We start from the raw sequence: 25,965 nt of genomic DNA, 5'->3' as shown, positions 1-25,965 counted from the left end.
ATTCTCAGTCTCTTGGATGGTGTGCGAGTCTATATTTCTACCTCTATGTGTGGACAGGCGAGAGGGCAGTGGTAAAGGCCTGACGCCTCTCCTTCATCTGAAACCCAATCAGAATACGGGCGACGTGTGACGTAGAAGCGCTTTTTGTTTTTGTTTTTCTAGGAAAGGTGACAGGCGACGTCAACATCGCCACCCGCGCTGCCCTATCGACCATCCAGAATAGGCGGGGCGAACGAGACGCCGCTAATCCCCCGGCTTCATTTCCCTGAGGGGTGGAGGGAGGCGGGGTGAAGGACACACGGACGTGGCCCATTGGGTAAGGGCGGCGACGGTTTTTCTTTTTTGTCCCCGTCGCAGCCAATCACGGAGCAGAGATTTGACTGACGGGGGGCAAAGGCGGCTTGGGAGGGAAAAAAGGGCTGAAGAGAGGAAGCTTTGCGGGGGGTGAGTGCTGAGGAGAGAGCGAGAGGGGGAGGGGAGGCCGGTCCTCTCCCCCCCTCGCCAGTTCCCGCGCTTTTTTTCCTATATAGATAACGCGAATGTCAAAAATAAATGAGATGCGATCTGTATTTCGGTTCTAGAAATATGTATGCAGAGATGCGTATACATACGGGACAAATGTTACACGGCTCTTCTCTATCTCTCCCTTTCCTCTGAAGCGCAAAGCCCTCGGTTTAATCCACGACGCCGCTGCGAGGTAGGCTCGCCTGACAGGAGGCAGCCCCGTGAGCTTTAACGGCTGAGTGGGGAATTTCATATTTCCCTAAGATTTACGGTATATGCACCGCTTCATAGTAAAACAAAAACCAGAACAGAACACCTCAGAGCAAAAAAGATAAAACAACAAAACGTATTTATTACTTCAGTGGATATTTGTTCTGTTTATAGAACTGTTTCTATACCACCCAATAATAATAATGATCCCTATGTTTTTAACTTTTTTTTTGGTAAGCTGCCTTCAGTCAAGGAAAAAGACGGGGCGTAAATAAATATATAACAATAGTTACTTCAATGGATATTTTGTTTATAGAACTGTTTCTATAATACCTAATAATCATCCTATGTTTTTAACTGTTCTTTTTTAAGCTGCCTTCAGTCAAGGAAAAAGGCGGGGCGTAAATAAATATATAACAATAGTTACTTCAATAGATATTTTGTCTATAGAACTGTTTCTATAACACCTAATAATAATAATCCTGTTTTTAACTGTTCTTTTTTTTGTAAGCTGCTTTCAGTCAAGGAAAAAGGCGGGGCGTAAATAAATATATAACAATAGTTACTTCAATGGATATTTGTTTACAGAACTGTTTCTATAACACCTAATAATAATAACAATAATAATAACCCCTATGTTTTTAGCTGTTCTTATTTTTTATTTGTAAGCTGCCTTCAGTCAGGGGAAAAGGCGGAGTGTAACTAAATATACAGCAGTAATGATGATATGGACTCAAATGCACAAGAAGGGAGAGTCTGACTAAACATTAGGAATAGCTTTCCCTTAAGAAAACTCCATTGAGTTTTTTAAAATAAGAGGTTGGATGACCACCAGGGATTCTTTGGCTGTGATTTCAGCATTGCAGGAGGCTCAATTAAATGACCATGGGGTGTTGGGATCCTTCGAACGCTACAATGTTATGAATATCAGGGTGTTTTTCAATGCAAAAACATAAGACATCCTTTAAAAAAAATGCAAATAGTTGTTGACTGGCTAGTCAAAGCAAGCCTGTCCAAATATAGTAAAGCAGCCTTGTTTGTTTATGGGTTTTATCCTGTAATAAAATGTTTCTGAACCGTCAATACATGTGTAGAAGAATATTGCCACCTGCACCCTGCTGGTTACGATGCCAGATGTATAATGTTGCCAGATACAGCTTTAATGCAGGCGCAGAAAAAGCTAAACTTGCTAGAATGTCCTCTCCTCTTCAACTGTTCGCAACAATACCTGCCTTCCGCCCCATAATTTGTATAAAGTATAAATTGTGAAGTGAATTGTCAGTTTGTCTTGCGGGGAATGGAGAAGGATCAACACATACTATGCTAAGATGTTTTCTATTTGGTTTCCTGACTTTCCAGGTTGCTCCACAACTGGTGGGCATTTCTCTTTGAGCTTACTGCATGGGATGGCAAGGGGTTTCCTGGCCCGGACAGTTACCGTGGTTTCTCTCACTGTGACTTTAACTGCTGTTGCTGCTAAGTCTTCTTCCTGCACTTACTTCTACCCACTATTTCAAGCAGCCAGGAATCTAGCCTACAGGTATTTGTCCCAAGGTCTAATATTACACTCCTGCTTTCTACATAGATCAGTGAGCAAGGGCTCCTAGATGTGTGGGGAATAATGTCAGACTGATAATGCTGGTAGCCTAATAGTTTTCACAGCCGACTTAATTGTATTGATATGGAAAATTAATAAAATGCATTTTAATTTTATACATTTTAAATGTAAGCATAAGGAATTCTGAGTTATTCTAGCTAGCGCCTTTAAGCTCCTTGGCTAGAATGTTGAAAGCTGGGAGCAAGTTTGCTTCTTGGTGGAACAACTGCGTAGCGGAAATGGAGCCTGCAACAAAACGTTGCAGTGTATTCTCGCCTCCTAAAAGCAGTGCTCTTATTCAGGTTTCCAGCCACCACACCTTCCTCCAAGATACTCCATTCTCTCTCTCCCTGTCCCCTAATTGTCCTTTGCTGACTTTCTTTTCCAACTAACATTCAGTGTTCCATGGCTACTGATCATACTCAGTGTTCATTAGTGGTGATGGTGAGTTTTCCCTTAGGTGTGCATTTTAACCTTTATACACATTTGTTGTTGTTTAGTCGTTTAGTCGTGTCTGACTCTTCGTGACCCCATGGACCAGAGCACGCTAGGCACTTCTGTCTTCCACTGCCTCCCGAAGTTTGGTCAAACTCATGCTGGTAGCTTCGAGAACACTGTCCAACCATCTCGTCCTCTGTCATCCCCTTCTCCTTGTACCCTCAATCTTTCCCAACATCAGGGTCTTTTCCAGGGAGTCTTCTCTTCTCATGAGGTGGCCAAAGTATTGGAGCCTCAGCTTCACGATTTGTCCTTCCAGTGAGCACTCAGGGCTGATTTCCTTCAGAATGGATAGGTTTGTTCTTCTTGCAGTCCATGGGACTCTCAAGAGTCTCCTCCAGCACCATAATTCAGAAGCATCAATTCTTCGGCGATCAGCCTTCTTTATGGTCCAGCTCTCACTTCCATACATCACTACTGGGAAAACCATAGCTTTAAATATACGGACTTTTGTTGGCAAGGTGATGTCTCTGGTTTTATACCACCTCCTTATTTCTCAGTGACTGTGGTTTGGCTGCAATCCTATCATCACTCACTCATGGCTCAGTAGCAGAGGAAGCAATATTGCCTTTAAAAAAATGTATCTCCCTAACTAAAACAGCTAGAAATGTACTTTAATTCTTCATTTTCATTTTTTAAAAAAACCTGATAATTTGTTAAGGAATATTGGGTGGGGGTACTTGCTTTATAGTCTTTGTTTTTTTTTTGTGTGTTTTTTTTTGCAAATGATTTAAGTCATTTACTAAAGTGTCCCCATCCACCTTCCCCCCTCTTTGAACCAACGAGCATTAGAAAAGTTCACCATGCCACCCCTATAATACCCATGAGCACCATACTTGATATTTTATTTTTACAATGTGATGAAACTACAGTTTGGTTGATAGGTCAACAGCTTGTGTAAGGAAATTTCCACCTTCATAGAATTATAGAATTGCAGAGTTGAAAGGGACCGCAAGGTCATCTAGTCCAACCCCCTTGCAATGCAGGAATTTGGGCCTTGAGCCTATGACCCTGAGATTAAGAATCTCATTTTCAACAGACTGGGCCATCCTCCTGGGGGAGGATGAACTTTCCCCACTTGCCCACATTTTTAACAGTTGGTTATTTAGCACTTAAATCACACAAGATGTGGAGTTTTCCTGGATGGCTGTGATATTGATGGTGTTTGTATGCAATTTACTATGTATGAAATGTCCCAATCCTGCAACACACAGCATTACATCAAGTTTATTTTCCCCTTTGTGTGCAACTCCTTCTATTTTTCTACAGCCCATCTTCAGAAAGTTGGTTTCACAGCAAGGCTGCTAAAATGTCGAATTGTAAAGATGCAAGAGAAAATTTGCATAACAAAGCAAGGACCTCCCCATATCCAGGATCAAACACTGAGCGCAGCAGAGTTCCCAACGATAAGGTGGATTGGTCAACTGAATGGGAGGATTACAGCCCTGTGGAATATACAGCACAATCTGTTTTGGCAGGACCTAAATGGGCAGATCCAGAAATTGGGTGAGCATTGTTGGTTGACTAATGGGGTTCAGTAAAAGGGGAGGGCTTGTTTTTGAGAATGACTTAGCTTTTGCTTGACTAAAAGTAAATGGTGGGCATAATATTTATGAATGTGACCATATATTGCCTTCGTTCTTAGTTATAAGAGACAAACTGTTGGAACAGGAGTTGTGTTCAGTTATTAAGTTCTCCAGGGAGGCTGCTGAATAATAATAATAAGAAGAAGAATAAGAAGAATAAGAATTTTGTTATTTATACCCCGCCCTTCCTAGCCAAGGGCGGGCTCAGGGCAGCTAACAAGCAACAATACAGTTCCAGTTCAGGTTATTTATACCCCAAGACTTAAATGGGACTTAAATTTTGGACTAAGGGAGCCACAAATGCTGCAGTTAGAATATGCAGTGCTTAAGCTCACCATTGTGGAAATAGCTTGCTGTACAGATTTTGGCACTTATAGGGTAAATTTTGGAATCTTGTTGACACGTAAAAATCCAGCTCTGTTCATTGCACTTCTAACTGTAGTTATATCAAGGGCTGCAAATATTTTATGTAAGGTTTGCTAATGCATACATGCTTTCTGACAGTGGCAGGGAGTCGTCTTCTTCCTTCTTTGGCGATCACTCGTAGCCGAGTAAGATTGTCTTCCATGAACACGGTCTTAACAGTGAGTCCGTAAGTGACTGTGGAGGCCTATTCTGGATCCACACCTCCTTCCACAGTGGGGCCATAGGTTTCTGGGTGGGAGTTGATCATGGTGAGAGTTTGCCAAACGTGCCTTCCTCTTAGGACGTTTTTCCCTTTCGTCCTGAGTTCCAGCGTCTTCAAAGTCCATGACACCTTTGGTGAGAGTGGCAGGGAATAATGAAGGCTCAAGGGGGAAGCCCTCCCTTCTGCTTGGTGAGTTGGCACTGCCACTTAATCCTTCCAGCTGTTGACTAGCAGCTAAACTTAAATATAGCAGCAGCTTTGGATAAGGTGCTTCCTTTATCTTATTTTGTCTGGTAATAGCAAACGTATTACTAGGCATGAATACAATTCCAGAGGAATTGTGCTGAGATCCTACAAATTAACCAAAGTGTTTAATTTTGATATGGGGTGGTGGGATTGGGGAAGCTACCAACAGTAGCCAAGTTAAGCACTTTATAAATTTGTAGGGCTTGTTCACAATCAACAAATGCAAAAGTAAAGGTTGCATTCTTTAATTTTATCATGCATTTGATATTGTATATATTTATTGTGGCATGCCCTTTTTCAGAGGTTCTGGAAGGTAGAAAACACATTTTTTAAAGAAGTTCATAAAAATCATTGCATGCTTGTGGGAGAATTTAAACAGTTGCCATGAGTCCACATCCAGCACCATCTATACCACACTGGTAGCTTTAAACTACCACCTTTTATTTATTTTGTTTCATAAAATGTATAGACCACTTAGTTGTAAAAAACAAAAACCCTCAAAGCAGTTTTAAAACCTTAAGGAGATTTACTAGCTTAATTCCAGACCACCAAGTGACAAATCGAAGCATGAAGGTCTTACTTTACTAGAAGCAAAGTTATAAATCTAGTCCTCTCTTGGTTTACATAATGGAGGAGTTTATCATGCATTGTCCTGCATGTACTGAAGGCTTATTTGCAGGCCAGGGTGACAACTGAGCCTAGCAACGTAACTTGGCTGTGACACAGGGAAGAACTTTGCCATTTTCATATAGCACAGCTACCTAGTGTCCCCAGATTTTAGCATCCACAATGCTAAAAATAAGCATGATTTGAAAAAAGCCAAATATTAGCATTGTTTGTTTAGTGCAAAATTGATGTCATTATGACTTATTCTTTTGAACCATTAAATAACTAGAAGTTTTACCGCTCGCTCTCTGACTGTGTGAGAAAATCAAGAGACGGTCAGCGATCAAGCAGCTGCCAAATTGTTGCCAAACAAGCACTGGCCTTGGGCTACAAACTTCTTTATGTAAGGGCTAGAGAAGGAGACAGCTTTTGTCTAAAAAAGATAGGTCAGATGTGCACATGCTTGAAAGCAGAATGCTTCTCCCACCTACACGAAACTCTAGGCTGTCCATGCTAAGCTTAAAATGCAGCCTTTTAACTAAGTTGTCTGTAACTGGCATCTGTCAAGCAATGAAAAACGAAAGTCTGCCCTTCATCATTGCATTAGGTAGGTCCTGGCTAGACAAAGATGGCATGTGCCCTGCAACCATCCCAAAAAGAGCACCCCAACACAAGTCCAATTCCCTACATACCTGCACACCACAAACTTTTTCTAACAGTTGGCACACAAACTCATGCCAAGCACATGGATATCACAGAGAAGCACAAATGAAATGAGCAAGCCAAAGAGCACACACAGTAATGCGAAAGCAGACTGAAGAATCTGATAGACAGTTTGAGGATAGGGCGAAAGGATTACAGTAAAGGACATCTTACCAGATAGGATTGGGCTGCCAAGTTGTGGTCCTGAATACAGCTAACATTGGAAATAAGTTCCATAGAAACTGGGATGTTGGTAATGCACATTGAAGGGTTTTTTAATTGTTTATTTCAGTTTTGTTATTATTTTCTTGAAAAGGGTGAAAAACTTTTCTCCAAAGTTCAATGAGAAGGATGGGCAAGTGGAGAGGAGGAGCCAGAATGGTTTCTATCACGTGGAAAATGGGAGGCCCAGGTATTTGACATTCTGTGTTGGTGCTTGTGCATGCATCAAAAGTCTGTGAGTGAAGGTCTTGATCTGATCACATACCTTAGTGGAAATAACCTAAGAGGTCAGCACTGATTCACTGGTTCAGAATCCTGGTTTCCTGTCAGCTAAAATGTGTGTCCAATACATATTTGCAAGTTTCCAAGCTAAAACTCTTCTGAAGCTATTTTCTGAAGCCTTGATTGCCATTAGGACCATGGGTTTAAAAGACAATTAAAAGAGCATAACTTCAACCAGTATTGCTATTATGTGAAAGGCAAAGTAATGGTTGTTATGTGGCCCAAGTGTAAAGAATGAAGCAGGAAGAAAAGGTTTATCTCATGCTGTTTCATAGCTCCATGAGTTGTTCTTGATAATGTTTTTCTTAACTGTGTATTTAATGTAAACTCCTTGATAGTGCATTAGGCATGTAAACCAGATTATACATTCTTATTCCTCAGAAAATTATATTCAGGACTTTAGCATTTAAAAAGAAAACACTGAAACTATTACATGCTTTCAAAATGCATTCTAAAAAATGAGAATATAAGAAAAACATCTCTAACAAAATCTTGAATACCCTGTAAGCCATTTGTTCCCGATCATCCGCCCCCCCCGCCTGTTGTAGCAATCGTAATGCAGTGTGCTAGATGCTGTATTTAATTGCTTTTATTTCTTACATAGTATTTTATAATAATACTATTTTCATCCCTTACATTGTAATACAACAAAAAGATATGAAAAATAAGATGAACGATTAAAATGCAATTAAAAATCAATATGAATACTTAATGTAGACATGCCGCGGACCACCTGAATGAAACTCACAGACCACTGGTGGTCTACAGACCACAGTTCGGGAACCCCTGCTATAACACTGTCATAACACTGTTTCGTTAAATATTTTTAAAAATACATATGCTTCAAAGACCTATTTTGGGTGCACCAAAGAGGCTAGACATGCCCAGTAGGGTTTGGTCTTTGAACAGCAGATCCATCCCGCTCCCAATTCTGTATCACAGACTGCATTTGAAAGGCTTCCATGTTTCAAAAGTAGTGTGCTAAGTGGCATTTGGTTAAGAGGGGGCGTTGCTGTTCAAGAAAGATGAGCTGCAATCTTCTTTGGCCATGTGGAACTTCAGTTGTGTGGGCCTTTGGATCGTATCCAGGCATTCATTTGTGCTCTGTTGTTTTTCAGGAATCCTGTAGGCAGGACAGGATTAGTGGGCCGAGGTCTCTTGGGGCGTTGGGGACCAAATCATGCTGCAGATCCTCTTGTAACTAAGTAAGTAATATCATTCCAGATGATGTCAAATGGGAATATTTTACGTTCAAGTCAATATGTGAAATATTAAAAATGCTGATCATGATATTGCTTCTAATTCTACTTTAAGATGACTTAAAAAACTATATGGAAGCAATTGCTATGTTGCCTGAGCCCCCACAATGCATCCTTGCTGAGCAGACCCAAGGTTTTCACATTCATTTCAGTTCCAATGTTCTGGGTGGGTTCAGACAGAATACCAAACTGTGGAACTGTATGAATGAGCCCAGAGCTCACACACTCTCTCCTTCTTCTCTTCATTTCCTCTGTTTACCTCCCTCACTTCCAGTTCAGCAGCAAGCCTTACATTTGCAACTGCAACAAAATCCGGCGAAACATGGTTCAGAAGTAGCAGCAAATTGTGTCTTGCAGCTAAATTGCAAGCAAGAGAATCTGAGCATGTGGTGTGAGTGGGAAGTATGCAGGCATTGGGCTCATAGCTATGGTTTGATGTTACATCTGAAGTGGCGTTTCCCTGCATGTCTTGAGCTGAACCACAGATTAATCTTTTTCCCCCTGTTACTCTTTGCAGGTGGAAGAGAGACGGCAGTGGCAATAAAGTAGCTCACCCAGCGTCTGGCAAAAGTATCTTGCAGTTCATCGCAATCAAAAGGAAGGACTGCGGGGAATGGGCCATTCCAGGGGTGAGAAGAGAGAATTGACAGAATCGGTTTTCAAAAATGTGCTGGTCTCCAAAAGACTCAGTGTGTGTGTCACAGCTCCCTTTCTTGCTAAGCATTTGAAGGATTACTAAAAGGATTACTAAAATCTTCACCAGGAGAGGGAAACCTTTTTCATCCTGAGGGCCACATTTCCTTCTGAGGGCTGCACACTAGCTCCTGTACCTCGGGTTACAGACGCTTCAGGTTACAGATGCTTCAGATTACAGACTCAGCTAACCCAGAAATAGTACATCGGGTTAAGAACTTTGCTTTAGGATGAGAACAGAAATCATGCTCCGGCGGCACGGCAGCAGCAGCAGGCCCCATTAGCTAAAGTGGTACCTCAGGTTAAGAACAGTTTCAGGTTAAGAACAGACCTCCATAACGAATTATGTTCTTAACCTGAGGTACCACTGATCCCCTCTGTATTGATTCCTGCATTGCAGGGGGTTGGACTAGATGACCCTTGAGTCACTTCCAACTCTATGATTCTGTGATTCCTTCATCCAGATGAGCAAGAGGTACTGTCACAGTTCAAGGGCACATTCCAGCCAGGCAAAAACATGGGTTTAAAGCAGAGCCAGTGAGGGCTGTGGCTTGCAGAGAGTGGCGGCAGTCTGGGGAAAGTTCTGAGTGCCAGATAGAGAGATTTGAACAGCTGCATTACCCCCCCACCCCCCGCCTGAGGTTCCTCACCCCTGAGCTACACCCAGAAAAACTAACAACACTCAGCAGCTGGCTATTCATTGTTAACGTGGCATATTAGGCCGTGAGTAAGGGCATAACTGACATATCAAGAGATCTGTCATCAGATATCTCCATTGTTTTTCATTTTTTAAACTATCATCTGCCGTTGTCATATTTCATATCATCCCTGCCTTACCCCTTGATATGGTTTTTCTAATGATAATCGCCCTCCCCTACAAAGGCGGGATTAGCCTCAAAGGGAAAGCATCTAGGCTCTGAAGGAAGTTGTAACAAGTGACAACCTTTTATTTTAGGGCATGGTAGACCCAGGAGAAAAATTGTCGGCTGCACTAAAGAGAGAATTTAGCGAGGAGGCCTTGAACTCCTTACAGAAAACTGAGGCTGAGAAGGAAGAGATGGAGAAACAACTGAACAGGCTGTTCAGTCAAGATTACTTTGTGGTGAGTGCCCTCTCTGCTCCTGTTATAATTTTGCAAGCCCATTAAATATTACATGCGAAGGTCGATGGAACTCTTTTCAATTACATTTCAAAGAGTAGCAGCTTCTTATTAAGCAGCTTTTGGTAACAGGAAGTATAACAACCTTTAATGGACTGATTAAAATAATCTGTACAACATTCTCTCCACCCCGTTTTTAGTACATTTTAAAGAAAAGTGCTTTTAAAAACCGCCAGTGGCAAGTGTACATTAAATGGCATTTCCCTTGTTCCAAGACGATACCTGGTGTGACTTAAGCATGCACCATTCAAAAACAAATATTTTTTTCTTTAAATTTCCCATCTCAGATGCACATTTTTTGCAGATTTATTTAGTTGACAAACTCACGTGATTATCTGCCTAAGACTTCTTTAATTGGGCAAGAGCCCAAATAGTAAACAGGACAGTTGTCAGCCTGTATCTTGGCTTTCCAGGTATACAAAGGGTATGTGGATGATCCTCGTAACACAGACAATGCTTGGATGGAGACAGAAGCCGTAAACTACCATGATGAAACTGGTGAGTAAGGGATGCTGCCTTCCTTGTGGCCACACCCATTGTCATGTTGTTGGAACAAGGGTGGGGAACCAGGGGCCTTCAGACGTTCTGCACTACAATTCTCAGCACGAGCCAGCATGGCCAGTGGACAGGGATGATGGGAACTATAGTCTAACAACTGGAGGACCACAAGTTCCTCATCTCTGTTAGAAGATGGGAAGGATAATAATTATTTTTCCAGTTGCTAACCATTTCCCCCCCACATTCTTGACTATAGGAAGTTGGAGGAGGACAGAAAAAGAAATTTAAGTAATACTTGAATGCCTAATTGTTGGCACACTTACTTGTGCGTTGTTATGCTAGATTGTTATTTTTTTTAAAGTTCAACACTAAAAACCAAAAAAAGTTTCCTGATGACTAAGTGGCACATGGGTACCATTGCACAAAAAATGTCATATTGTTATCATTTGTTGCTTTAAGTTTCAAGCAGACTCCTATGTTTCTGCATACCAAACCAGTCCATTGGTTCATCTAGCTCAGTATTGCAGTGGCTATTCAGATAGGGATCTTTCCCAGCTCTAACTGAAGATGTTAGTGATGGAACCTGGGACCTCCTGCATGCAAAATATGCACTCTGCCACTGAGCTATCACCCTTCCTTTGTGTTCAAGCCTGATTCCTTGGGACAAGGTGGGCTGTCAAATCTACAGAAAGTATGAGAACTTCTGTCACAAGAGTATTCGGTGAAAAGAACTGTTTACTTATGTCCTTTGCCATGGAAGCTGTCATGGGGTAGAAGTCCTGGTGGAGGATTTAGTGGGTTGTGCTGTAGGTTAAAAGGATTCAAACTAATGCCAGAATCTCTCTTTGTATAACAGGTGAAGCAATGGAGAATTTACACTTGGAAGCAGGAGATGATGCTGGGAAAGTGAAATGGGTTGACATTGGAGAAAAGCTGAAACTCTATGCCAGTCATGCTGACTTTGTCAAGCTCGTAGCAGAGAAAAGAGGAGCACACTGGAGGGAAGATCATAACCTGGTTTGCCATGATGGGGCTGAGATCAAGGCCTAAACTAAAGCCTAAACATGGCTAATAGAAGTTTAGGGATGGAATGAGGTGTTAATACTGCTTTGAAGAATGAGATTACTGATGTATGGATGGAGAACCTGCAGCCCTTCAGATTTGTTGGACTCCAGTTCCCATCAGCCCCATCCACCATGTGCCAGTGGGCAGGGCTGATAGGAGTTGTAATCCAACAGCATCTAGAGTTCCACAGCTTCCTCATCCTTGTCTTAAAGCCGCAAAGGATGAGCAGCCAAATTTAAGTGAAGCCAAATCCCCATTAAATTTTCCAGTAAAATAAAATCAGTGTGACTTCTAAATGTCTAGCTTTGGCTGCACGGTGCCCTCTCTTTCTATCAAGAAATATTGCTAAGGTATTCAAGAACACATTCTGCATCCATTATACGTAAGTAAAAACATGTATAAGGGTGTGGTTTTTGTTGATCAACAGGAGTGTTGAGAGGTATTTTACAATTATAAAAATTAACAGCTGCAATCAGTTTTACTTCCTGACATTGATCTAATGTTATGGAAATAACCCTTTAGTGTCTGCACTTAATATTTATTGCCATAATCAGGAAGCAATTTAGGTTGCGTTCCTATGCACTTAATCTGGAAATAAACCCCATTGAACCCAGAGGGACTTGTTTCTGAGTAAACCATGCACAGAGTTGCATTGTGTATCTTTAAATCATAATCTGAATTATCTCTTGTTCATCATACAAAATAAGCCACCATACTATTGTTGTTTTTACCACACTGATCCTAGTATTTGTAGAGAAGGGAAAAGAGATCTTTGGTATAATCGCAAAGAAAATGTAATATAGGATTTGACCCAGGAGCCTATGATTGAGGAAACAGAGAGCAACACAAACATGTTTTAAAATATTTACTTGGCTGAATGAAACACACCTCTAGGCTTAGCTCATATTGGAATGAAACACTCCAGTAAGCTTATCTTATATTGCCATTTCCAATTTTTTTTTAAAAAGTGGGAGCTCTTTTAATTATTCTCATTTCCTGTACTGGCTGAGCTTTCACTGTTTTGGCTACTGGAGAATATTTTAATATACAGGAACTGGATGTTTTAGTGTTTGAACAGAAGCTCTCTGGACTCCAGTCACAGAATATTCTTGTTTGAAACCACCAGCAGTTTAGAAACCTGCTTTCAAGCACTTAATATTTCTACCACCAAAGTGATTGTAAACTACCTTGGACCACTCTAAAGAATAGCTTTGCCTCTGAGCCACTGTTGGAGTGTCTTCATGCCATGGCCTGCCTAAAGGTCATTATACTTTGGAACCATCTCCGTAATGACAAAGTCTTATCAACAAATCAATAATGCTAACCTTTTATGCCAGCCAGCTTCTCATTGGTTATATTGTAGCGCTTAGTTTTTTCTTATGAACCTTTGGCTAAAGTTTGGGATGGCTGTTCATTATGTACCCTTCTACTGTATTTGTTATGTCAAGCTGCCAATATTTTCTGAAACACATAACGAAGCGGTTTATTCTTTGACTTCTGAATAAATTGCACAGCAGCCACAGTTTCTGGCATGCCTTGCCTTCTGCATATGTTATCTGTTTTTGCTTTGCTCCGACAGGCCCAAAAACACCATTGCCCAGCAATCGTTCTTCCATCCCGGAGTCCTGACTCTGGACAAATGGGAGGGCAAAATGCTGGAATACAATATTACTCAAGCCAGCAGCACAACTGGATACCTTCATCTGCCCCAGCCGCAACAAAACATGTATTTACCACATTGGTCTCTACAGCTACTGTAGGTGCTGCAACCATCCAACAGCTTGACCTCATCCCCAAAGGCACACTGCTCCGTTGGCTCCCGAGACAGACTGATGCCAACAAAATCCTGTCATTGTAAGGAGAACGTATGCTCATCATCCTGGGAGCTGGTATTTAATCTTTTTAATGTGATATGACCTCCATTTATTCCAGAAGAAAAATTAACCCAGATATCAAATGTTTGGGAAATGCTGATATAATAAAACCATCTGGCTCGCACTTTATGCTAAGGTTTATTGAACAATTTTTTGTATTAAGTGTTATATATAAATCCTTCACAGCAGCTTAACAATGGTTTGTTTATAGCATGAAGCCCTTAGCTTATGAACCTTGATTTGTTTTAACCAAGGCTTGGCACTATGTGAGAATGCAACATCATTCTTTAACCATAGGGGTTTTTGGGGTTGTTGTTTTTTGGCCTCAGACATTCATCAAGCTGCCAAGTCCTTTGCAGCTAGAAAAAAAAGCCATGGTTTGTTCAGTCACTTGTGGAATAACACATTGTTAATTGTGGTTCATTAGGCAAACCACGGCTTACTGTTGTGTGCAAACTAGGCCAGCACTGTGGTTAGGCTTTGTCAGAAGCTACTGAATCTACATGGAAGAGAAAAACCCCAAATACTGAGGTGTGAAAAATTGTGACGTGTTGATTCTGCTCCAAACAGACCATAAACATAAATTTGATGTGCTCATTTGTATTCTTTATTCATGCAATTTTTAAAGGGAATACCCCTCCCATTTTCCAGCAAGAAACATAAAAGATATTGTGGGCTGGGTACTGTTAGTTACATCTTAGTACCGTGGGACTTAAGTTAGTCATAACAAATTTTTCCCATTGATTGGAATGGAATTAAAACACAATTAATTGAAAGTGACCTATTTGACTGAAATCTGTTAAGCAAGATATTTCAATCACTTACTGAGGCAGAGCAGCAAACCAAAATTTATGCATTTCTACCTATGTGTTACACAATGCAGCATTCATACATTTATCATCTTTAGTGGTGTTAATGAACTTTAAACCCATAGTTAAAACCGTGGTCTTTTCTTTTAAAATTTGACAATTTCAAAATGGAACTGTCAGTGCTTACATTTACCCAATCAAACATGAACACTGCTTAGATTAGAAGCTGATGCTTTTATATTGCATTAGGTGAAAACAATTCTTCACAAGAGATGACAGATGGTGTATCGTTGTCAAAAAAAGAAATTACTATTACTTATAGCCATTTAAAGCAAATAACTGCCATTCAAGATGCGTACAAATGTGGCTTGAAGACTGCAGCAGGGAAGTAAAAGCAGGCATGGAACACATCCTTCATGTTCTTGCTGTCACCTTTAGAACACAAAATCAGATTTGAAGCTGAACAAATCTCTTACAACTGGGTTTAAAAAGCATAGGCAACAACTCTCTCTCTCTTTCTCTTTTTTTGCAAGATCCCATCAATCTACTCTGCTTCACTCTGTAGTAGAGCATACACTTTGTACCTAGAAGATCCCAGATAGGGTTAGGAAAAAGCCCTCGGCCTGAAAATTCTAGAGAGCCATTGCTAGTTAATGTATACAATATTGAGCTTGATGGACCAATAGTCTGATTTGATGTGTGACAGAGATTTGCAAGCTTGCAGGGCCGGCCCACCCATGAGGCAAGGTGAAGCAACTGCCTCAGGCGGCAGGACCCACAGGGGCAGCAGATGTAGATCTTTATTCTCCTCCTGTTCCTGATGTAGATCTTCACTCATCCCTTCTTTCCTGGTGGGGAGGGGGATGCGGTTTTGTGGTTTTCCTTGGACATCCAAAATGTCTTGGGCTGGCCCTGGTCACTTGTCTCAATATGCTACAAATCTGCTCTCTGAGGGTATAATTCAGCCAAAGCAAAGTCCTTGAAAATCTCATTGGTTTCTGTTTCTCTCACTGAAAGCCATGGGATACCCAGCCTAATTTTATGCATTTTTTCTTGGGGATACAATGAAACCTGCTCTCAGGTATATGGAATAGGATTGTAGCCTTAAGCATTTTTAAACATTCACTGGAATGTGTCCTGAATAAGTGAGGGAAGTTGGTACACATGACGGGATGCTGTACAGGTTTTGGCATACTAGTATTAAACATAAGCCATGTGCCTTGGCTTGCTGACAGTTAAGCATTTCATAAAGCAGCAAAGCTATAAATGATATGAAATGGAATTTGCCAACAAAACATTTGGTACATACCGCAGGAGGGTATATCAGCTGGGATGCTATTTCTGTCGAAGAAAGTAATGTTTCATTAGTTAAAAGTTCTTATACAGAAAGTATGTAGACAGCACTTGTTCCCAATGTCTGATTCTGGTCCCTAGTAAAACTCTGTCTCAGTTTGGATGATCTTTTAAAGCTTCAACCACCACAGCCCTGGATGGTTTATTATCCCATCATTCAATCAAAGTTTATCAGTTCAGATGTAATGGGGAACTCTGGCTTAACACAAGCCATGAAGAGAGTGGGGAGTACTCAGCCCTGAGGCTCATTCATAAACCATGATTTGTTCATAATACTATGTTATGCTTTTTGAGGAAATGTTGAGGGAAGCCTTTGGGAGTTCATGCAGATGCTGTAGTGGTTTCTTTAGGCCTCCTCCCCTTAGGGCATGGAATCGTAGGACTGAAGAGTTGAAAGGGACCACAAGGGTCATCTAGCACAACCCCCAGCAATGCAGAATTTTTTTGAACCCATGGCCCTGAGATTAAGAACGTCATGCTCTACTGACAGAGCTATCCCAGCTTTCCCTCTCATCCTGTTGCTATCTCCATGGAGGGGAGGGAACCATTCTTTAGCACTCAGAGCAAATGGCAAGTTGAGTTTTTGCTCTGATTTTGAGCTAAAGAACAGGTTTTACCTGGGAAAGGCATGGGACAAGCATGACTCGGCCGCAGACACACTGATCAGATGTTTGGAAGCTGTAGCTGGATGGTTACGTGGGAGCTGGTTGAAGTTAAATCCTTCGAAGACAGAGGTCCTTTGGCTGGGTCGGGATGATATGGGATTGGGGGGCAACTCCCATCTCTTGCGGGGGCGCAATTAGTGCCAGCACCGTCCGTTAAGAGTTTGGGTGTAATCTTCGACACCTCCATTTCCATGGAGGCGCAGATTGCAGCTATAACAAAGGCGGCATTTTTTCATCTCCGCCAAGCTAAGCAGTTGGCTCCTTACCTCTCTTGCCCAGACCTAGCCACTGTGATCCACGCGACGGTCACCTCCAGACTGGATTATTGTAACTCGCTCTATGTGGGGCTGCCCTTGAGACTGACCCAGAAACTCCAGCGGGTGCAGAATGCCACGGCGAGACTCCTTACGGGGTCCTCGCGAGATCACATTCACCCGGTGCTATACCAGCTGCACTGGCTCCTGGTGGAGTATAGGATCAGGTTTAAGGTGCTGGTTTTAACCTTCAAAGCCCTATACGGCCTAAGACCCTCATACCTACGGGACTGCCTCTCCTGGTATGACCCACAGAGGAACTTACGGTCTTCAAATAAAAACATCCTGAAGGTCCCAGGCCGTAGAGAGGTCAGGCTGGCCTCAACTAGAGCTAGGGCTTTTTCAGCTGTAGCTCCGATCTGGTGGAACGCTCTGTCACAAGAGACTAGGGCCCTGCGGGACTTGACATCTTTCCGCAGGGCCTGCAAGACAGAGCTGTTCCACCAGGCCTTTGGCCAGGGCACAGCCTGACTCCCTCCTTTGGCAATCCTCACAGAACTTCTAGCCCAATGGTTGCCATTAATCTGATTTGAATTAATTTTATAATGAAATGATTTTAGAATGTTTTATCGTTCTACTGTTGTTGAGCCCGGCTTCAGCTGGGGAGGGCGGGATATAAATAAAATTTATTATTATTATTATTATTATTATTATTATTATGGCTGTGGATGAGGGGCATAGAAACTGAACCTTTTCGGTAGGGCAGGGGCATAGTGGGGGAAGAAGGGAGGCCATGGCCCTGGGTGCACAATTTTGAGGGGGCACAAACCAGCCCCCCCAGACTCCAGCTGGTTGTTCTTAGTACCAATAGAAGTATAAAACTACTTACCCCCACAATAGGTGGGAAGCCCTAAAAATATGTAAAACAGTAAGACTGTTGAAAAGCATTTGACATGAATCTTGGTATCCTCCAAGAAAGGTGTGGGCAGATATCAGGCAGAAAGGAATCTGCTTTCTTTGCTCCCCACTTCCCGCACCCAGAAACTGAAATCCACCAATAGAACCATCTGCAAAAAACATTGATTCACCTCCAGATACCTTCCCTGGTACTCAGAAGGTACCCCTCCCACTTCTGAAATTACACTTGAAAGTAGTATTCCACTGTAGCCAATGGAATAGGTCACAGTGTGTGACTGGTCATTGCATGTGGTCTGCAACAGTTTCTCCAGATCTCAAATGTAGTCCATGGACCCCAAGAGACTGGTGACACCTGACTTAAGAGTTAAAGAATTCTGAGCCCAGGAATTTGTTTTTAGTGCCAAACTGAACTATGCTCTGAGCTTATAGTTCTTCCTAACCCTTTGTTCTTCCAAACTCTTTGTTACTGCCCCATCTGCCCACGTTTTCTTCATTTTAGCATAGTATATATATTTGGAGGGGGTATTCTGTAAAATAATTGGGAGTCAGGAATCCTTGCCGATCTACTTCAAATCACTCAGATATCTGCAGTAGATCCCAATCCATTTCCTACCCATCCCTGCATGACGGCACAGTGTAAGCTATCTATTTATATTTTTTATATTTGCCCATCTAGGTCAGCATTGTTTGAGCATGAATCAAATTTATTTCTAGGACTAGGAAAGGTATACACCCTAAAACTAGTTACCACCAGCTCTAGAAAACAAGCTCTCTCTCTGTTCAACTTCCCCTGACTTGCTGGATATCTTACACTCCCCAAATATACGTAAAAGTCTCATACTTATAAAAAACATAAATGTCCCCTACTCATATAGTCGAATTATGAGTAAAAAAAAGCTATGATCTTGGTATATTGAACTCTTGGGATCTTGCAGAATTCAATAAAAGTATTTAGCATGTATATGTGAGGGCAGGGACACAGGTGGCGCTGTGGGTTAAACCACAGAGCCTAGAACTTGCTGATCAGAAGGTCGGCGGTTCGAATCCCTGCGACAGGGTGAGCTCCTGTTGTTCGGTCCCTGCTCCAGCCAACCTAGCAGTTCGAAAGCACGTCAAAGTGCAAGCAGATAAATAGGTACCGCTCTGGCGGGAAGGTAAACGGCGTTTCCGTGCGCTGTTCTGGTTCGCCAGAAGTGGCTTAGTCATGCTGGCCACATGATCCGGAAGCTGTCTGCGGACAAACGCCCGCTCCCTCGGCCAATAAAGCGAGATGAGCGCCGCAACCCCAGAGTCGGTCACGACTGGACCTAATGGTCAGGGGTCCCTTTACCTTTACCTTTATGTGAGGGCAAGGAAAACTGTTTGCCAATAAATCTGAAGAACTGGAAACTTCTAGAGTGTTTTGGAATTCAAAACAGAGCACTATAAAATCTTTTGAAGATTTTGTTTGCCTTTTGGTTTTTAAATGAAACACTCTGTATTGTTAATTTTTATTGAGATCATAAATATGTTAAAAGTTGCGAATAATGAAATAATATGTCTTCATATTTCATATATTTTTTTTGGTTCTGACAGGTAACCACGGAAGCCACTTTTTCAAAATTCCAAATGTGCCCATGACCTCCCTCATAAACGTTGAGCGCTCCCCCCCCCCCCATTGCAGGATACCTTTCATTAAGTGCAATGGCCTAAACCTACACATATAATCAGGCAATCATTCAAAGACCTCTGAGTTTCCCCTTGGATCTCTGACTATGGAAGTATGATGCAATGAAGATCAATGAACTTACCGCCCCAGGAATTCCAGGATAAGGGATCTAGAGAGAGGCAAAAAATCAGTATACTGCATTCTTGTAACAGAGGTCAGTCACACGGTTATTTGGTGAACATTATGGGCCGATTTCCACAGTGTAGTGTAGATATGCCCCCCCCCGGCCACTGTGCTACAATCTAGTAATAATGATGAACAGTAAATTGTCTTACCAGAAATGGGCCACCAACACCTCCAGCTCCAGGGTTCACCTAAAGAGAAGGGACCTCATTCAGTCATATAAAGCTTGGTTTCAAATGGTAGTTTTCTATATCCGGGAGCTGCCATAATGTGGTGGCAATGAGGAAACTATGAGATCATTCACTTTAGCTAAAGTATTTACAACACCGATGCAGAATTTGAAAAGTGTAGCTCTCTTGGTGCATTTTATTCCTTTCCCATCTCTTAAATTTCATAGATTTGGGGAGCAACCCAGAGAAAGTAAATGGCATTCCACAATGCAATCTTATCCATGTTTGCTCAGAAAGTACTGTAACTCCCACTGAGTTCATAGGGATTTTTCCTTCCAGGTATAACATTGAACTCAATGTGGCTTACTTCTGAGTAGAGAGGTTTTGAGTATTACGCTTCAAATGCACTCATTCAATGATCGTAACTAACGTTATTCGATTAGTGCTCTTTTGAATCCCCACAAAGAAGTCTGTTCTGAAATTGGTTAAGCCAGAATTGACATTGTATATTTATTTTTTCAGTTCATTTGATCAAATGCGCATGAGTTTTTGTATGGAAGTGCATACAAACTGACACCCTCCAGATGTTCTAGACTAAAACTTCCATCAGCCCCAGCCAGGAGAGTCATACAAGTTGGTTCTGATAGGAGGAAAACAGGCTGGAAAACAGCATAGACATTCAAAAATGTGAACTTTTTTTTATTAAAAAAAGAGAAGGACTGGTGAAACCATAGGAGAGATGGCAGGAGATAACAAAGGAACTACCTTGTGGATAATATTTCACCCTTGAACTCTCATTTCTTACTCAATCTGAGTGTTAACCACAGCTGCTGCTTATGTAAGTCTGAAATAGGTGGTGGTATAGAAAGCAAGCAGAATTTTGAACTTACCACGCCTGGCAGATTGGAGAGAATAGAGGGCAAACCCTAAGCGAAAACAAGAAAACAAGGGAGATAGTTGGTTTTGATTCAATATCAATATTTAAATTAGTCACTTTTTAAAAAAGCAAAAGCGACTCAAAGTGACTCACAACGGTAACTAACACACACACATTAAAACAAAACTGAGAAAAATCTGATGGGTTACAATATCTAGGTTGCCTCCTTGTGGCAAAGCAGGTTAATTACTAATACACACTGATCAATGCTCAGAGTATTCCTTCTTCTAGGTGGGCTCCCTTCCCAGGTTGACAAGCCCCATCTGCCCCTCACTTCCCTCTACTACAGGCTTCCTCAAACTCAGCCCTCCAGATGTTTTTGGCCTACAACTCCCATGACCCCTAGCTAGCAGGTCAGGGATGATGGAAACTGTAGTCTCAAAACACCTGGAGGGCCAAGTTTGAGGAAGCCTGCTCTACAACATGGGCAGAAACCACCCTCATGGACTCAGTGTTGGTCTCATCTGCTCAGTCTACCAGTGCCTGTCTTTGGATGCAGGGAAAGTCCCTAACTCATCACGGGTTCAAGACCCGACGGCTACCTTCACCTGGTTTATGTTTGAGATATAAACACTCTTCACAGGATTTCCCACCTAGCCCTTATCCCCCCTCTGTGCTAGAATCCCCCCTTGCTTTTCCCCTCTGTGCTAGAATTCTCCCATGCATTGATATCAAGAAGTTACCTGAGCTGGATCATAGGTCACATAGATCGGGATCATCTGTAAAAGAAACAAGGCTATGAAACAAATCACGCTAACATATTTGCCTTTAATTATCTTAATAAAAAAATAATTCCTTCCATAGCACCTTAGAGACCAACTAAGTTTGTTATTGGTATCTGAAGAAGTGTGCATGCACACGAAAGCTCACACCAATAAGAACCTTAGTTGGTCTCTAAGGTGCTACTGGAAGGAATTATTTTTATTTTGTTTCAACTACGGCAGACCAACACGGCTACTTACATGTGACTTTAATTATCTTGTTATTCACATCCCCCTCATTAAATGTCTCTGTCCAGTTGCTAAGGCATCTTCTCAACAAAACGGTCAGCTGCATGAAATGTCATTTTCCCCCTTGTGTACAGTACACACCAGACTTTGGCGAAGAAAACCAAGGTTCTTATTGAGAACTACAGTTGTTTGAAACAATGGTGCCATCTGGTGGTATAGCAATTCTATAAGGGTTTTAGGAAGTGTTCAGCCACCCAGGAATCAGCTAAAGGAAGGGCTAGTAATTTGGGCTCTATGCATAACAGAACAGCATCAAACCAACATCAAACCAACCTCATACTAGAAATATGTATGTCAGTTCTTGGATGTTACAGCAGCATATTTTATTGCATTTTATTGTATACTGTATCACTTTGTTATTTTTAATTGAAGGTACAATGAAAATGTGCTTATTGTATAAATGAGTTGAATACAATGTCTAGGAAAACACAGTGTTACTAAGATCCCCTCCAGACATCCTATTTATCCTGCATTCATAATGACTTACGCTCATGCTACTGGGCTGCTCATACGAGATCTTGCTCTCAATACTGTTTGCGCCCACAAAAAGTTCCAGGGCAGTCACAAAGCTCCATTTCCGATTAGTGCATATCCTGCAACAGCCTGCTGAGATTCTGTAACCTTTACAGCACAAATGCTCTGGTTTATTTTTTGTCTTTCTTTTGTTGTGCTATAACTCTCCACCCCACCCCACCCCACCTGCCCCGAAAGCAATAACGCAGTAGTATTGGAGAAGCATTGAAGAACAAAGTACAGTGGATGCTCAGGTTGCGTACGTGATCTGTGTGGGATGCACGTTCGCAACCTGCAGCGTTCACAACCGGCGTCTGCGCATGCACGGATTGCGATTTGGTGCACATGCACGACCACCAAAACCCGGAAGTAACCCGTTGAGGTACTTCCGGGTTTCGGCAGTCCGCAATCCGAAAAAACGCAACCTGAAGCGGCTGTAACCCAAGGTATGACTGTAAAGCAGAATTAAGGCAGCATTAATGCACTGTTATTGTATCAAGAGCATGCTGCAGAATACACCCACAATTAGGGGTGCTGACTTGCCCCCCACATTAAGGTGGCCCAGCATCATGTGAAGTCATAATAATAATAATAATAATAATAATAATAATAATAATAATTTATTTATACCCCGCCCATCTGGCTGGGCTTCCCCAGCCACTCTGGGCGGCTTCCAGAAAAATATTAAAATACTGTAATATATCAAACATTAAAAGCTTCCCTAAATAGGGCTGCCTTCAGATGTCTTCTAAAAGTCTGGTAATTGTTTTTCTCTTTGACATCTAGTGGGAGGGCATTCCACAGGGAGGGCACCACTACCGAAAAGGCCCTCTGCCTGGTTAACTTGGCTTCTTGCAGTGAGGGAACCGCCAGAAGACCCTCGGTGCTGGACCTCAGTATCCGGTAGAACGATGGGGGTGGAGACGCTCCTTCAGTCATACACATGACCTCAATATTTGGGGGGAGGGCTCAGCCCCTTGCCCACAAATATTCAGGGGGCCGAATCCCCTTCCAACCCCTATAGTTGGCACGGCTGCCCACAACAAAGCAGTAGTCAGGAGCAGCCTTGCGCACCATCTCTTTGTTGCTCCCAGGTAATATCCACATCCAGCCTGACAATATGGCGCCCTTTAAAATGGCCTCTAGATGACGATGTAGGCCACCCTCTTGCAACTTGCCATCAGTGGGCTCTTCCTGTTTGGGGAGCAAGGCATCCAGGGATGCAGAAGCATAGCTCTTCATTTTGGTGAATGGGTTTTGTGCCATTGAAGGAATGAACTTAGTACTTGCCACAAGCATAGGCATGCTGTGCTGGTATTACCTGAGGTGGGTATGGCTGTGGTGGAATCTGAGGTGGGTATGGTTGTGCCGGAAGTGGAGGAGGAAACTGAGGAAGCAACTGAGGAGGAACCTGAGGAGGCACTTGAGGAACCATGATAGGAAGGCGCTGTGGAAACAGAGAAACAGAAGGTGGAGACAGACAACACCGGAAGTGTGGTGGCAGTGGCTTGAACACACTCTGCTGACATCCACACTTGATTCCTGTAATGCTCTCTCTGCAGGGCTACCTTTAAGAAAGCAACTGTCAAATTGCTTATGGGATCATGTTACCCCCATTCTGTTCCAATTTAATTGGTTGCGTGTGTGTTTTGAGGCTCGATGTATATTGGCCTTCTTCAACCTGTTGCTCTCTGGATGTTACAGACTGCAACTCCTATCAGTCTCAGCATGACTATATTAAAGAGCTGGTTTTGATATTTTAAACCCTGAACAGTTAAGGACCAGGTTGCTCGAAAGGCTACCTGCATCTTGGTGAACATGAGATCAGTCATCATCAGAAGCCTATCAAAATCAAGCAGATTTTGAAAACTGATTTGCTCTGGTTGGTATTTGATTGATGGCTTTATGCTTTTACACACACACACACACACACACACACACACACCCCTCATACTGTTTGATATACGAAGTTTACTAAATTTGGGGAGCGGCCTTGTGAAGGGTCTGCCCTAAAAATAGTGGAGTCAAAATTAAGGTAACAAACAAGCAAACATATTCATGCTGCTCTTAAAAAACCCCTGCCAGAAATCAAAAGCATCTTCCAGAATGTGTGCTTTTAATATTGTTTCCATGGCACTAACACTCTTGCACACAGAAGGTTACTGATATAATTATAATTTTTATTTTATATACCACTTATATACCAGAAAGGCTTCTAAGTGGCATACAACTATAAAATCAATGCACAATCAAAATACACAATAACAAATCCATTGGGGCATCTCACCATCCTGAATTAAAATATACAATAAAACAATAAAATATTACAATTAAAACAATTAAGAAATACACAAGATGGTTTACCTCGTTGCTGGCACTGCCACTTGCTGACCGCTGTCAAAACATATGAAATAAAAACAGGGTTAGATTTCGTGTTTTGTGGGTTAGATTTCATGCTTTATCCTCACAGGATAACATTGGGCGTATTCCTCTAGAACCCAAGCAAAGGTTCCACATATCCTTTATTCCTTATTTCCTCAGGTTCCTGTCACCTCCCATGTGAATTCTTCTCTCTTCCCTCATCTCGCAATGTAGTTGGAGGCACAACTTGTCCTTGCCCATGGATTGGTCAATGAGAGTTTGCTGGGAGAAGGCCAGAGTCTCTAGCATGATGCCTCCAGACACCCCTCTTGCAGCCCATGGAGGCCTCTACCTCTCCAAACAGTTCTTTTGTCACTTGTTTTCATTTGGGCAACGCTGGCCCAGCTCGAAAATGAATTTCAGGTGTCTAGACCACTCAGCCTTCCCTAACATGTCTCTGAGCCCAGAGACATTTCCCTGAGCAAAGGAGGAGAGGGGCAGCTGATGTAAGGAAAGGAAGATGATGATTCAGCAGCTAGAGTCTGGTGCCTGGCATAACAGGAGGGAGGGAAGGAAGGAAGGAAGGAAGGAAGGAAGGAAGGAAGGAAGGAGATTGAGGCAACCACTTCATATGAGCCAGGACTTGTTTATATAATCAGTATACAGAGTTGGTTATTCCATGAATGCCAGTTTGGGGCATACACATCTCTGAAATGGTGAACTCAAGTGTGATAAATTGCTGTTTGTATAACATACACAAGATTGGAAGAGCGTATGAAACAGGCTTTCCCATTATATGCGCACTGGGCAAAATGCACATGTGGTGGCACGCTTACAACTTTCTATGCAGAACTGATACCCAGAGTAGGAAATATGTCATGTGTTTAGCAGCCCAAATGGCTCTGATTATCTCTTTGACATCCCCCACCACCTTTACTTATTTTTATCTCATTGTGATGTTGTTACAGTGCGCAACAACTGTATTACGAAGAGATTCCAGCTGTAGTTGGCCTGACAGGTTTCCCCATTCCACAGGTTCAGTGCTACTTACACGGACTGGGACAGCGGCTGCTATGCTCAGAATGCAGGAAAGACAAATCAGCAGTTTCATTGTGGCAGAAGAACCTGAAGCAACATAAGTAAGGAACAATTGATGCAGGGTTTTTCCCCCAGCTTGCTAAAGATTGGGTAGTCAGCAGAACTCTTTACAAAAATTATCCAGAGGTTATCCAAGATTGTGTGGAGATAGGGGAGGGGAGCCACATGTGCTGCTGCCGCCCAAACATCTCACGACCCACTGGCTCCACTCCCAGTCCTTCATGTCTACTGGGTTTGGCTAGAATACAATAGGTTCCTCCAGAATGCACATCATTTATTCTTCAGAACTTCCACCCAATGAATGACAGAGCTGGCAACAACTGTGATATTGTGGGCATGGCCAGTGTGTGACCTCACTCCCCCCCCCCCTGTGTTCTTCAAGGACAATTTCTGCATAAAATTTTACTTGGATGTAAA

At 42.3% G+C, this 25,965-nt stretch overlaps 2 protein-coding genes across 4 annotated transcripts; one reads left to right on the top strand and one right to left on the bottom strand.

Annotated features, from left to right (window-relative positions):
* The first annotated feature begins 322 nt into the window (after positions 1-322).
* NUDT9 (nudix hydrolase 9) lies at positions 323-12,714 on the top strand. Of its 3 annotated transcripts, none has more exons than XM_081021058.1 (9): positions 346-444; positions 2,074-2,254; positions 4,079-4,315; positions 6,894-6,989; positions 8,200-8,286; positions 8,858-8,969; positions 9,989-10,135; positions 10,606-10,690; positions 11,547-12,714. In XM_081021058.1, the coding sequence occupies exons 2-9, from the start codon at positions 2,121-2,123 to the stop codon at positions 11,738-11,740; spliced, it is 1,092 nt and encodes a 363-aa protein (XP_080877184.1). In that variant the 5' UTR covers positions 346-444; positions 2,074-2,120; the 3' UTR covers positions 11,741-12,714. The 3 variants fall into 3 exon arrangements, with proteins under 3 accessions (XP_080877185.1, XP_080877184.1, XP_080877183.1); XM_081021057.1 differs by lacking the exon at positions 346-444 and adding an exon at positions 453-697; XM_081021059.1 differs by lacking the exon at positions 2,074-2,254 and having other exon boundaries at positions 323-444.
* A 1,499-nt stretch (positions 12,715-14,213) lies between these two features.
* LOC308485420 (uncharacterized protein) lies at positions 14,214-25,575 on the bottom strand. The gene is made up of 10 exons (XM_081021300.1): positions 25,502-25,575; positions 24,454-24,483; positions 23,411-23,536; positions 21,250-21,285; positions 20,520-20,555; positions 19,612-19,650; positions 19,419-19,445; positions 17,600-17,620; positions 15,748-15,779; positions 14,214-14,870 (listed from the first exon to the last, which is right to left on the bottom strand). Exons 1-9 carry the CDS (start codon positions 25,559-25,561, stop codon positions 15,774-15,776), a joined length of 381 nt encoding a protein of 126 aa, XP_080877426.1. The 5' UTR covers positions 25,562-25,575; the 3' UTR covers positions 14,214-14,870; positions 15,748-15,773.
* Positions 25,576-25,965: the final 390 nt, after the last annotated feature.

The sequence above is a fragment of the Podarcis pityusensis genome, assembly GCF_964106645.2.
Source record: "Podarcis pityusensis genome assembly, chromosome: 9".
NCBI lineage: Eukaryota > Metazoa > Chordata > Lepidosauria > Squamata > Lacertidae > Podarcis > Podarcis pityusensis.
Note: the sequence above shows the minus strand (reverse complement) of the source record. Positions and strands in the feature narration are given on the sequence as shown.

What these genes read in the sequence shown, in the direction of transcription:
- NUDT9 (XM_081021058.1), top strand. Translation starts at nt 2,121, where the DNA reads ATGGCAAGGGGTTTCCTGGCCCGGACAGTTACCGTGGTTTCTCTCACT. An exon ending in TCAGTCAAGATTACTTTGTG is followed by an intron (nt 10,136 to 10,605) that starts GTGAGTGCCCTC and finishes TTGGCTTTCCAG; the next exon opens with GTATACAAAGGGTATGTGGA. An exon ending in AAACTACCATGATGAAACTG is followed by an intron (nt 10,691 to 11,546) that starts GTGAGTAAGGGA and finishes TTTGTATAACAG; the next exon opens with GTGAAGCAATGGAGAATTTA.
- LOC308485420 (XM_081021300.1), bottom strand. Translation starts at nt 25,561, where the DNA reads ATGAAACTGCTGATTTGTCTTTCCTGCATTCTGAGCATAGCAGCCGCT. An exon ending in GTGGCAGTGCCAGCAACGAG is followed by an intron (nt 23,537 to 24,453) that starts GTAAACCATCTT and finishes CTGTTTCCACAG; the next exon opens with CGCCTTCCTATCATGGTTCC. An exon ending in CACAGCCATACCCACCTCAG is followed by an intron (nt 21,286 to 23,410) that starts GTAATACCAGCA and finishes TTTCTTTTACAG; the next exon opens with ATGATCCCGATCTATGTGAC.